Source organism: Medicago truncatula, chromosome 3, assembly GCF_003473485.1.
Source record: "Medicago truncatula cultivar Jemalong A17 chromosome 3, MtrunA17r5.0-ANR, whole genome shotgun sequence".
In the NCBI taxonomy this organism is placed as follows: Eukaryota; Viridiplantae; Streptophyta; class Magnoliopsida; order Fabales; family Fabaceae; genus Medicago; species Medicago truncatula.
In genome coordinates, this window is record NC_053044.1 from 42,327,137 (window position 1) to 42,340,821 (window position 13,685).

The 13,685-nt window shown below is 31.7% G+C and overlaps 2 protein-coding genes across 3 annotated transcripts; one reads left to right on the forward strand and one right to left on the reverse strand.

Annotated features, from left to right (window-relative positions):
• Positions 1 to 1,389: 1,389 nt before the first annotated feature.
• LOC11440408 (trihelix transcription factor GT-1) lies at positions 1,390 to 6,537 on the reverse strand. Of its 2 annotated transcripts, none has more exons than XM_003601786.4 (5): positions 5,748 to 6,537; positions 3,799 to 3,837; positions 2,373 to 2,501; positions 2,053 to 2,277; positions 1,390 to 1,848 (listed from the first exon to the last, which is right to left on the reverse strand). In XM_003601786.4, exons 1-5 carry the CDS (start codon positions 6,322 to 6,324, stop codon positions 1,646 to 1,648), a joined length of 1,173 nt encoding a protein of 390 aa, XP_003601834.1. In that variant the 5' UTR covers positions 6,325 to 6,537; the 3' UTR covers positions 1,390 to 1,645. The 2 variants fall into 2 exon arrangements, with proteins under 2 accessions (XP_003601834.1, XP_024635745.1); XM_024779977.2 differs by having other exon boundaries at positions 5,823 to 6,485.
• A 6,516-nt stretch (positions 6,538 to 13,053) lies between these two features.
• LOC11441069 (uncharacterized) lies at positions 13,054 to 13,405 on the forward strand. Its single transcript, XM_003601788.3, has one exon. It carries the CDS (start codon positions 13,075 to 13,077, stop codon positions 13,246 to 13,248), a length of 174 nt encoding a protein of 57 aa, XP_003601836.1. The 5' UTR covers positions 13,054 to 13,074; the 3' UTR covers positions 13,249 to 13,405.
• The last annotated feature ends 280 nt before the right edge of the window (positions 13,406 to 13,685 follow it).

Below are 13,685 nucleotides of genomic sequence, written 5' to 3' on the forward strand. Positions count from 1 at the left end.
ATAAAATATAAGCAAAATTAATCACTTAAAAGTCTTACAAACTTATTAAAAAAATTAGTTGTTTACATTTACTCTGTTAATTTTATTTAAAAGCTCAACTTCATTACTTAAATTAGTCTTACACACTTATTAAAAAATTTGGATTACCATCAATTTTTTTTATGGAGAATATATTATTTTGAAAGGAGGGAGAATTTTTAAAATGATGAAAAATTATGAAGTATTTTTTCAAAGTTATTAAATTTAAAGAATTTTTAGTGACACTTAAAATTTAGGAGTTTCAAATTTCTTCCTACTTATAATTTTTTCAAAATTTGTAAGTTGGTGCCTATATTTTTCAAAAAGTTCAAACTAACCCCTATAAATTTTCTAATTGTTCCCAATTCCATTTTTTTGAAGATTACAATTCAACCCCTCAAAATTTTCAAAATTGAAAAATGACCTCTCATAATTTTTAAATCGGCCACTAATATCAAGTAAATTTTTTCATTACTCTATCCAAACGAAAATATTTTAAAATGAAGAAAATTCAATTGAATTGTCTAAAATTTTAAATTATCTAAAAATTTCTAATTATCTCATTCAAACACGCACTCAAGGTTCATCACCAAATTCTATGAAATCCACATTGCCACTCCTCCTATGAGAAGAACAAAAAATACCTATTCATCTTTCCATAAAACTCTATGATACTTCGTTAGAGATGCTCTTATAGTCTTGTGGCTCTGCTACAACTTCGTTCCAATACTCCTTTTTTCATAAATCATATTTGGTTGGGTAAGCAGCCGTGTAAGGGGGAGGTTCTCAAGACATTTACCTAATCCTTTCGTAGATTTGGTTTAATGGACTTCATTGTTTCAGTTTTATGAATTATTGAATCACTCTTGAGCATGTTAATTCAATTCTGATTATGAAAACGTCAAAAGGAGTTCATAAAAGCAAATCTCTGGAGATGTATGGTTTGGAATTGAAGGAATTGTTAGAAAGCTAGAAGAGCTTATTTGAACAATCGTAACCACTTATTATAGTAAATAACTCATGTCACTTAATATGATTACTTCTTTTTTTAGGAACTTAATATAATTACTTGTGATGTGATGGTTATGGACTATCATATTGACAGACAGTGCCTTGTTCTCACGATGTCTCGCTCTACTCCTCTGCTGCTTTGGGCCTCGACCGTCGCAACAGGTGGGTAAAGCAAACTCTCCACGGTCTTGTATCACATCTTGCATTCCTTCATCTACAAGTTTCTAGGATTGAAATTTTATGACAAAATGTTCGTCTGATTATGGTTAACAATAATGATGGTTCAAAAGATTCCAGCTTGAGCAACGTGCCAGAAAAAGAATATGCCACTATCCTGGAGAACTTCACCAGCAGCAGAAGTAACAATTGAAAATTATCCCATAGAATATATTGACAATAATTCTTTTTCTCACTGTCAATGCATATTTACACAAGGCAAAAGAACTTGTTCATTATCCTATTATAGACTAATTTATAAACAGCATTATCAAACTAAACAAATACAGTTTCAGGTTAATGCTGCACATATATATTGTCAAAGATCCTCACAGTTCCCTCCACTTCTCTAGACATTTGATGCAAATATTTGAAGATTGTTCATACCATGCACCTGCCCTCAACTCACGCCTCGGTATATAGCACCGGGCCGAAGATCATCCATATTGTCAATATTTCTATAACCATCAAATTCTCTTAGACCTGTCCAAGCTCGACGTGCCAGAAAATCACGGTAATCATCCTCCGTATAAAATATCTTCTCTTCAGTATGCACAGGGATATGGTCAGACTCATCATATAGGCATACTTTGATGGCCATTCCTGCAATGATAATATATTGTTACGTTAACAGAAATGGTGCACAAAATACGATTTGGGTGAAATGCAGTGTATGCCCTAAATGTAAGGGGTCAACAAACTCAAATCTCGGTACATGAACTTTAAACAGTTAAGCTCCTGGACATTAACAGTAAAATAAACCACTTTATTTGCACAAGTTAGCTAAAAGAATAAACTGAGCCCAACCTTCATCAAGGTGAAGAGTGTAATTTCCAATAGGCATATCACGGTCAATACTTCTGATAATCTGTTCCTCATCCTCCAACCAAAAAGCGCGTTTAGTTCTCAACCTAAAAGCGGCCCTAATTGCCTCCTTGATGGCTTCCGGAGTGCCATCAATACCTATTCGTCTTGTATAGTCACCCCATTTGACTGATATAACCCTTCCACAGCAAGACTGACTTTCTCCGCCTGACATAATATGAAAAACCAGTATTAGAAATAAAAAAGCAATTAACCTAAAGAAAGAAAGAAAATGAGCTAGTCCTTTACATAGCATAGCTTACCATTTCCGGGAGTTTCTCTCCAATTCCAAGGAGGGACTCCACTTGCTGCTACATCTGCTGCGGCAATGGCAAGAGGATGCCCGTCATGATCCAAACTTCTCTCAAGATTGAGCGTTGGTCTTCCAGAAGCTAATTGCCAGGCATTTGAGAATGATGAGAAACATGAAGGAACTATTACTTTGGAAAGAATGAATGCCTAAACATCAAAATGATATCCCACATATATCTAAATCCTTTAAATACAACCCCGTTTCCTAAATACTACTGCTGGACATTTTAATTAAGATAAACTGATGGATGATTGCAACGAGCAACAACAATACTCTTTTCCACCATTTAAAGAAATAATTACCAGCCAGACATGAGCTGAATGAATTCCTAGTAAATTGCAATAACCAGAACATTCCTACAGATTACACTAGTACGGCGTTTGAATTTTCATTTCAATAGACTTTCCAAAGTAACATTTCAATGTGTACATTTCTTTTTAATAGTTTTTATCATTATATGGAACGTTTACAAGAAAAAGGAACAGCAAAAAGGTAACAGGTCACCTATGGTAGCAGTTAAATTCACATGCAATCATGTGCGTCTAGAAAACGAGACAGGACCAGCCGGTTCGACTGGTTCAACCATAAACCGGACCAAAGGCCTGTGTGGTCAACCTATTAGATCAAATCTCTGCTAGATTGCTATATATATGTTCTTTAAACCAGTGCATTGCTTATGAACATATACTAAAATTTTGTGAATACATATTAAACATATATAAATTTGAAATATATACTTATGAATAGTAGTTTACTGTATAGTATATTAAACTATAATATATTAACCTATTAGATCCAATCTCGGCTAGATTGCTATATATATATACTTATGAAATAATATATACTTTTAAATTTGAAGAGTAAAAGATATATTTTAAAAAAAAATCATATACTAAAAATATACTTTTGAATTATAATATGTACATATATAAATTCCCATTTTGTGAATACATTATTTTAGTAGAATAGTCGTTTATTATGTAATATATTACATAAAATTCAAAGATATATTTAATTATAGTTTTAAAAAACTTGACTTGTATTGATATTTTGCAATTTTGTTTACAAAACTAAGTTTATTAGCATAAAATTTACAAAATTTAATAACATGTGAGATTTTAAATATTGTAAAACTTTGACCAGTATTCAACTTGGCTAGGGTATTAGGTTGGTGAGTCGCTGGTTTGAATGTATCATACACTAGTTGTTATTTTCCAGTACAGCAATCTAGGATAAGAACCAAACCAAATGGCCAAATGGAATCAAAATCCTACATGATTCATTAGCTGAAAAATATGAAATAATCTTAGGACTAAGACACATCACAAGTGAACTATCATAGAGTAGAAAATAAAAAGCTGACTTCAAAGACATACCTTCAACGGGCCCAAAAGAAATGTTGGCATCATCAATACCTGCACAGCAACATAACAAGTCAACTAACTGTTCCTAAAGACAAAATGGGCGGAATTGTAACAGGACAGACATCCAAATGTCATGACTCAACAGCAACTAGGGAAAAATTACCAATTCACTTAAATTGGGTTTGATGATTCAAGAGGGTAGGAGTTGTCCCCCCTGAGAACCTTCAAATTGCAGTGATTTATACTCTCATATATCAAAGATCGTAAGCATAGAGAAAAATAACACAGCTATCAGACCTGATATCAATTGATATGGGTTGAGTATCTACTAAGGGTAGATTATTAACAAAGGTATTAATTTGACTTCCAAGCGAACTTCCTAAAGCTATACAGGCCAACTAAATGCTTCTTCTTTACTCCAAATTTTGGTTTCGCGTAGAAGATTAAAATTAATAAAAGCTAAAGGTGTAAAAACCAATGTTGTCGATTGCGGAGAGTGGAAAATAGCGGACTGTTAAAATTCCTCTGTGCAATAGTGCTATAGCACCACTATACCCACTATTTGACAATATTTTGTACCAAATAGCATATTGTGGAACAATGGCGGTTTGTCCAAAATTCCACTACCTTGTAGTGGTATAGGGCCGCTACAGCTGCTATTTAACAACACCGATACAAACATGTAAAATAGCAATTTTAACCAAGATGCACACCTTTTGGGACTGGATTTGTTGGAATTTGGAAAATGTAGTTGATTAGGCAGTTACAAAAAGGATACTTAGGTTTTTAATAGTCGGGCATTTCGTTGAATTATATCCACTTCATAAGACAAGAAGCACGGCCTAATATTTCAAGCCATAATGTTTGAGAAAGATACCAAATCAGCCCTTCTTTTTGGACCAAATTGTTGGACTTGGTTGACTGCTAACTCTTTGGTTTTGACTAATGCTACATACACGATTTCTATTACACAAACTGCCTATGCATCTGTGCCACAAGTCAAGTGTTGTCAATAACAAGTTGGATTTAAGTTCGATGCCCCGGAGTTATAAAGGCTTTAAACACCATCACTGGACATGCATTGTACAAAAATAGTTTGAATTCTACCATTATTACCTCAAAAGTCGCATTATTTACGAGTAAACTCATAAACCCATTAGTGCAAAATTCAGAGAAGTGACACGTTGATCCTAGAGTATTTGCAAATCACTGTAGTCCATAAAAACCCCATGTATTTGCCATATTAGTCCTTAATGGGTCCACTACAGCAACTAGTGTGACCGACATTCTAAAAGATTCACTTCTGCCCTGTTTGTGCAAGTGTTATCAACTGCGGATCACGGAAAATAGCGGCCTGTTCAAATTCCACTATGCAATTGTGTTATAGCATCGCTATTTCACAATATTTTGTACTAAATACTCTATTCTGGAACAATAGTGTTTTGTTCAGATCCTGCTACGCAAAAGGTCGATAGCCGCTATTTAAAACACCGGTATTATCGTTTAAGAACTCAAAAATAGATTCTAGTATAAACGACAAAAACTTTCTTTGGTAAAAAGTGCATCGGTAAGCAATTTTTCCGCATGCTTCCCCTAGATTTCGAAACAAACAGGCTATCGTGTTCACTCCGGATTTGATTTCACAACACACGTTTGAAAGCCTACATAAACACACACTTGTGACTTGTCTGCCACCAATTTTAGGTACAAATTTGGGGTTCACAACATAACATGACTGTGACAACAGTTTTTAACTAAAAAAAGATTGAGCTACAGTGTACAAATCAAACATAATAACTTATAATCAAATAAGCACAATTGCATATATAAATCAAAAACATAAACAATTATCCAAACATAGCATCAAATAAAATTTGCCACAAAAATGATTATTATTATCCAAACACGAAACATAGCATGAAATCAAATATAGAACTAAAAACATAAAACATAAAATTAACCTTTATCAAATTGCATGTAAGAAGATTCAACTTTAGAAGTAGGTGTAACAACATTCTTATATTGTCCACACTTACTTCTCTCTCTTAAGATCTCATCAATCTCTTTGTAACAACTCATTTTCCCACCAGAACCACTTCCACCACCTCGATCATGATGCTTTGCTTTCTTAAACTCTTTCAAAAGATTCCTCCATTTATCAGTACACATAGTCGGTGACCGATCAAAACCCTTTTCTCTCATCTTCGCTGAAATCTGTTCCCAAAGATGCTTATTCGACTTCGAAGTGTTGAATAATGAATCCATCTCGCGTCGTAGACCAATGAGGCTTCGTGTCTCGTCTTGAACCCAGGTTTCCGCGCGTTTCTTTGGAGCTTTGATCTCCATCTCAGGATCGTCGCCGCTGCTCTCGGCGGTGAGAATCATTTGCGGTTGTTGTTGTTGAAGGTGGTGGTGGTGTTGCGACGGTGGAGGTGGTGGTGGCTGAAGATCGGTGTTGGTTACTACTTCCATCATCATGTCGCGTGCTTCTTCTTTGTAGAAATCGATTGGGCGCGGCTTCTCTGATGATAAATACATTTTTGCTACGGAATTGAGATTCTTCGATTGTAATCAATTGAAGATTGAAGAAGAAGAGGAAAGGGAAAAGACAATGTTTTTTGTGTTTTCTATCTACAATTGTAATTTTTTTGTAGTAAAAAATGTTGGAAGAGTAAATAAAAGGGTAGAAGGTGGGTTTTGGGTTTTTGTAAAAATCTGTCAGCGTGAAGTAAAGGCTTTGATGTGTAAAGGAGGATGAGGTTGAGGTGGACATGTGTGTCTCTTTATATTGAAAAACTAAATTAAATATTCTTTTTGGATAATACTGTAATCTTTTTTTAGTGGTTTTGGATAATAATCTATATCATTTTATTTTGTAAAGTGTTGTATTATTTATTATTATTTAATATTAGAGTTTTGTCACTTAGTTTTCAAAAATATATATTTGAGTTTTGTTAAAAAAAATCAAGTGGATTTAGCTTAAATGGTGAAACAACTATGACTAAAACAATATTTACTTAACTTTTATTTACTTTATTGTCAAACTTTCAATTATCATGATCTCTTTATCTTAAAAATTTGAGCGTTTAGAATAACGACAAAAAAGTTTTATAGAAAAATTCATTGAGTTTAATTGATTTTTTATTAAGTTTAATCGGTATGTGTTATATATTTAGATTTTTATTTTTATAGTTTTGAAAATCATTTTAAAATATTGATAGTGTAGATTATTGAGTTGATACGGTTCTTTAATTATGTATACCACCAGTTTGAGTATGTATTAAAAACATTTGTAGATGATGGAAATTACATAACACTAGATTTTTGATCCGTGCTCCGCTCGAGTTTATTGCAAAGGGATTGACATATAAATAATAAAATGCAATATATAATTGGTAACGGTGAAAAAAATAAGTTCTAAGGTCACGTTTTTCCATTTACAAAGCTCTAAATATCAAAATATATGAATTTTGGGTTGTTTGTGAAACTTTTACACGGTTTATGGATTTTTTTGTTGTTGAAAGAAACACGTTTAGGGTTTGGTATATATAATCAAGTTTGCATGGAAATCAGGGTAGCCAAGTTTTCATGGAAATTAGGGTATTATGTTTGTAAACGTATTAAATAAGTGTAGAAAATATTGTAAAAAAAAAGGCAACAGGAAAGGAATGAAATTGGTTCAAAAAAAAGTGTACAAAATATTGTAAAAAAAAAGGCATGAAATTAGTGCGATGAATTTTTCTAGTATTGTGTACAAAATATTGTAAAAAAAAAAAAAAAAAAGTCAAGAGGATAGCAAAAAAAAAAAAAGGCAAGAAGATAGAAATGAAATTGGTGCGATCCACTTTTTTTATATGAAATTTGTTAGGTTAAATAATTGCAAACCTAATAAAGCAAATGAGCGGGAAAAAATTAGGTTAAATTGCTGCAGACCTAACAAAATTAATAAATAAGGATATGCTCATAGTTTCTAGAACAAACGTGCAGCATCAAATAAGTGTAGAAAATATTTCCCTTAAAAAAAAGCAAGGGGATAGGAATGAAATTTGTGCGATGCATTTTTTTAGAAGGAATTTGTTAGGTTAAATAATTGCAAACCTAATAAAGCAAATGAGCGGAAAAAAAAATTAGGTTAAATTGCTGCAGACCTAATAAAATTAATAAATAATGATATGCTCGTAGTTTCTAGAACAAACGTGCATCATCAAATAAGTGTAGAAAATATTTCCTTAAAAAAAAAAAGGCAAGAGGATAGGAATGAAATTTGTGCAATGTTTTTCTTCGAATGAATTTGTTACGTTAAATAATTGCAAACCTAATAAAGCAAATGAGCGGAAAAAAATTAGGTTAAATTACTGCAGACCTGATAAAATTAATAAATAAGGATTGTTATTTTAGATTGGGCCAAAACTCTGTTTATATGACAAACGCAACTCAATATATAAATCATTCACTAATTTATACAAGTCATATCATGTTTTGCAACACTTGAAATAAAATCTCATAATCAAATCACGATCTCTTGATGACAATCAAAATTCGATTTGTGATTCACGTCAAACAAGACCTAATCGCTTAACCACTTTGGACCCAAAGGACTCTACGCCTTTGTGTTGGTATGAGAGAAATAGAGGAGAGAGAGATAAAGAAAAGAGAAAGAGAAGAGAAGTTGAAGATTTCTCTTGTCTGACAAGAAGAGAAATTGAGAAGAGAGAAGAATAAATGGTGGGCTCCATACCTTTTTTGTTTTTCTTCAAAAGTGAGAAGAAAGAGGGAAGAAGACAAAAAAGTCTATTATGCCATTGGTTTTTTAATTAATCATAAATTATAATGTTGTCTTATCAAGGATATTTTTATCTTTTTAAAAATAACAACATTTCTTTCTCTTCTATTTCTCTCTTCTTTCTCCTGTACCAAACAATACATAAATCTTCTCTATTTCTCATCATTTTCTCTCTTCACAAACTCTCTCTTACTTATTTCTCTCTTTTCAATTTCTCTTCTGAACCAAACACACCCGATGTTACATGTTACGTATATATAAAAGGTTTAGGAGAAAGTCTTCCATGGTCACAAGCTCTAAAACTCGGATATGAGATACAATACAGATACGATACTGCACTGATACGAGAAAATTTAAAAAATCAAGATATGATACGGCTGAGATACGTTAATAAAAATTATATATAATTAAATGTCAAATATAATTATAACCATTTTTTTTAATATGCAAATACATTAACAAACAAAAGAAATCAGTCATGGGCTTGTAGCACATCAACATAAATATAAATAATATTGACGATTAAGACAGTGATGATTAGTCAATTACATACACAATATATCTCAAAAAGAGCATCATCAATGTTATACTACATTTGTTAGTGCTATACTTTATCAATCCAAAAAATAAGCACTATATCCAAAAAAGAAACACACCAGTACTCAAGAGTTAAGTTATTTTAGTTAACATTAATTGAGAAATATCGGGGCAGGTATTAGAGCAGGATAATTATCGGATACTCTCCTGATACGCATCGGGAAGTATCAAATAATTATTTTTAAAAAAAATTAATCTTCGAATACTCTCCTGATACGTATCGGAAATTATCAGGCAGATATCGGTGCAGGATCGTAGAGGATACGATACGTCATCCATTTTGAAGTATCAGGGCTTCACAGTCACAAGCTTTTGGACACACTATTTAGGCACACGCATATAAAAATACATTTTATTTCATTATTTAAAAAATAAACACTATTTAATTATTTTCTCTTTCTACCTTTTCTCAATTATGTATGTGTGTCTAAATTTAGTGTCCAAATACTTGTGTTCAAGTAAGTATTTTCCAAGGTTCAGACAGTTCATGTATGTTTTCTCATTTGAAAGAAGAAAACAAATATGTTTGTATTGTTGCTATAACCACTCGAACTTGCCTGAAATGTATGTTTTGAAAAATACAACATTGGTCATATTATTGTCAAAATAATGCTTGTATTTGACACATTTTTAAATTGAAATAAAAGTGAATCTTTTACGTTGATTTGATAGCTCTAAATCAAGTTTTGTGAGGATGTTGACTTTTTTAGTTAACTTGTGCATTGCCAATGTGCAAAAAATCATTTACGCACATCTAATTAGATTTCATCGTTTATATATCAAATTATTTGTTTATAACCGTATGTATACACATCTTTTTTTAGTGGTAGTCGGGGTTTGAACTTCGGACCTTATATATGTGAGAGTTAACTTAAAATTAGGTTTTCTGCAGAATCGTGGTACGATGGCAAGGCAACGTGGCACGATGGAGGTTTCAGTTTTTTAGGCAAGGCATTGGAAAAATCGTGGCACGATGGTGCGCTGGCGGCGAATAACAGAAACATATTTTTGGGTGCAGATTTGTTACAGATTTTAAGCAGATTTGTTCCAAATTTTAAGCGAAACTTTTACTATAAATATAGACCTTGTATAGCAAACTTTGAGAGAGATAGAGGGGGCTGAAACAAGGGTTTAGAAAGGCAACAACAAAATTAGGGTTTGTATAGAGTTTGTCTCTTCGGAACAAACACTAGGGTTTGTGGGTTGATTCACCTTGGGAAACACTATTAGGATTGAGTCTCTTGGTTACGGGAAGAGATTGGGACTTTGGGTAGAATTAGGCGGGAGACTTATTCTTGTAACCCATTGATTTCTCTTTTGTAACGTTACTCATCATATAGTGGATCGGAGGGCTGCTCTCTCCCCTATACTAGGTCAATTTGGACCGAACTGGGTCAACAAATTCTTTTGTGTTCTTCTCTTCTTTGTGTTCTTCTCGCCGTTGTTTTCTACTTTTGGCTTGTATTTAATTGTTCCATACGCTTTGATTTTGGTTGCTTGATTATCCCTTGCTCCACACATCAAGTTGTTATTGGTGTGATTTCGGATAGAATTCACAACAATATATATTATACATTGTCACTACCAACTGAGCTAAGCTCACTAGGACTGTATGCATACACATCTATTTACATGATAAAATTGTTGAAGTTGATTAAAACTTTTTTTAAAAGTCTTACACCGTCTAGTATGGAAAAGGATTTAAAAGTCTTACACCGTCTAGTATTTTTTTGGGTGGTGTCCGGAATTTGAATGTCGGACATTATATATATCATGTATTGTCTTTACCAACTGAGATATCATGGAAAAGGAAGACCAATAATAAACACGAGTATTTAAACGACAATTGTGACTCACATCTTTTTTTAAAGTTTGTTTGATGCATGATTTACAATATGAATACAAGTGCAATGTCAAGCTTTGTTGTGAATTTTGGAATACATGAATTAGAATCAATAGTTAATTTTGGTTTGTGGGAAATACATGATAATGGTGTGCTGATACATCCACGATTGCACAGGTTGTTTATTAGTACCCGAACATCGGTTGACATTAATTTTAGGTGTGTTGTAGATTAAAAATTTCATGAGAAAACCAACATGGATTTCGCATCATGTTTTTCAATTTGATTTCAAACATGTATAAAATTTTGGAGTGATTTAATTTCAACAAAGTATACTATTTATGATGGAACGTGGTCGTTTTTAAACAATACGAAAAAAGATACAAAAAGATATCCTATTTTATGTGGGACCTCACACTATATTTTTTCAATTCACAAAACATTAGATCAAAGTTTAATTACTCGGTGTTTAATCTTCCAACCTTCCAATTTCTTTCCACCTTCACACCAATGTTCCAACAGGACATAAGTCATCTTTTGTGCCCAACTAGTTTTCCAGTAGAGATCCATTAATAGAGTGTAGAATACTTTGGACCTATAATACGATTATAAAAAAATAGAACAAGGCTCTGTTTGGTAAAAATAGCGGATAGCTGATAAGTTAGCTGATAAGCTAGCTGAAGTGTTTGGTAAAAATAACGGTTCAACTAGCTGATAAATGTAAAATGACATAAAGGGTATTCTTAATTCATAATAAAAATTACATCATTAATTCAAGTATTTGTAATTTTGTAAACTAATTTTTCTTTTAAAAAAATACTTTAAATTTATTAATTTAATATATCTTATGTATTATAAATTAAATTAAATTTTATTCACTAAAATTTTATCTTATATTTATTATCATTTAAGTGTTTCCACTTTATAAAAAAAATAACATTTACCTCAAAAACAAAAAAAAAGGTAGCACTAATAGAGTAATACTAATAACAGAGAATAAAGAAAATAACATTTACCTAAAAAAAAAAAAAAAAAGGTAACACTAATAGAATAATAGTATTTTGTTTCGTAAAGAAAAAACGAAGGTATATATTTTTTCAAAAAAAAAAAGGCGAGCTGATATATATACAAAAATTGGAATAAATGGATAGTAGTCTTTATTACGTAGCTTATTATAAAAATTATAATGGATAAAAATACAATTTAAATGAAATAATAAGGGTAAAATTGGAAGAAAAAGTGAGAAGATATAAGCTATAAGCTCAAATGCTACTTGGAATAGTTTCTGAAAAATAGCTTATAGGCTCGTGAAATAAGCTATAAGCTCATGGTGAAAAAATGTTACCAAACAGAGCTTTTTTTGTCAAACGAGCTTATAAACTATAAGCTAAAAGCTAAAAGCTCTTTTTTAGATTAACCAAACAGACCCAAAGAGTGTTCATGTACCATTTCATTCTTCTAAAAAAAATGCACCATTTAATTCTTCTAAATATGTCGATGATTGTGACTTTATACTCTTTGATTTTTAACATAAGCAACAATTAGAAAAATAATTCACCATAAGTAATAATAATAGCAGTAACCAATCTCACATATTTTTTTATTGAATAAAATATATAATGATTGTGCTCTCTAAAATGCCATTCATTGAAAAGTGCTCCTACGGATAAAATAAATTATTAACAAACAAAATCTAAATTAATCAAAGAATATTTCTGGATAATCAACCAACTATTTTATTAGAAGTTGGGAATAAGAGATTAGATGAGCAGAAATAGAGTGTACAGTTGGAAATTAACTAATCATAACGACCAAAATTTTAGGACATGAGCTAATCAAAGTGGCATTGGGATTAATTTAGATGGAATTATGGTATAAACACCCTTAATAGGACAATCCAGAATAACCTTTTTCCAAAAATATGCGTTGACTCATACGAAGGAAAATGATCACCTCATCCTATAAACTACTAGCTAGTTATAATAAGTAAATTACATGTATGAAATATTTCATATAGTTCGTCATTTAAAAAAAAAAATCTGATCCAAAATAACACAACGAAATTATGGATTCTGGTTTGTCATGGGCAGATCAATGGGACAACAACCCAGACCCTTTTGATCCAGTATCGGAGAAAAACAAGAAAAAAAGCAAGGATGAATCAAAGGTGAGCAAAATTGGGAAGAGTGTGTTGAGCCTCAAATGGATGAAAGAACTACGCAAGAAAACTCAAAAATGATGAAAATGCTGTGATTGTATTTCTTATGAAAGTCTACTTTTTTTTTTTTGAAAGGTTATCAAAGTCTACTTGACTCTTTGGAATTAACATTCGCAGTAATGTAATTGAGGACTTAATGTTGACCTTTTTGTCCAATAAAAAGGCTTGTTGAAGCAAATAAAGTTCTACATTCATTTTCTTTGTTTTGTTTCCAGAATTTATTAATTACGATCTTCTTATGCGGTCATGCCTTTCTTGTTCTTGGTCATCTGATCGTTATTATAAACAAAAATCAACATTTTATATTCATTTGTTAAATGATATATGTGGTTTATAATAAAAAATCATGTACATTATTAATTGTATATTTTTGTTTATAATATTAACCAAACAGTGTATATAATAAATAATTCAGACAAAAATATTGTAGCTAGTTTTATTATTGATCTTGTTAAATA

What these genes read in the sequence shown, in the direction of transcription:
- LOC11440408 (XM_003601786.4), bottom strand. Translation starts at nt 6,324, where the DNA reads ATGTATTTATCATCAGAGAAGCCGCGCCCAATCGATTTCTACAAAGAA. An exon ending in TTACATGCAATTTGATAAAG is followed by an intron (nt 3,838 to 5,747) that starts GTTAATTTTATG and finishes GTTGCTGTGCAG; the next exon opens with GTATTGATGATGCCAACATT. An exon ending in GAGAGAAACTCCCGGAAATG is followed by an intron (nt 2,278 to 2,372) that starts GTAAGCTATGCT and finishes ATATTATGTCAG; the next exon opens with GCGGAGAAAGTCAGTCTTGC.
- LOC11441069 (XM_003601788.3), top strand. Translation starts at nt 13,075, where the DNA reads ATGGATTCTGGTTTGTCATGGGCAGATCAATGGGACAACAACCCAGAC.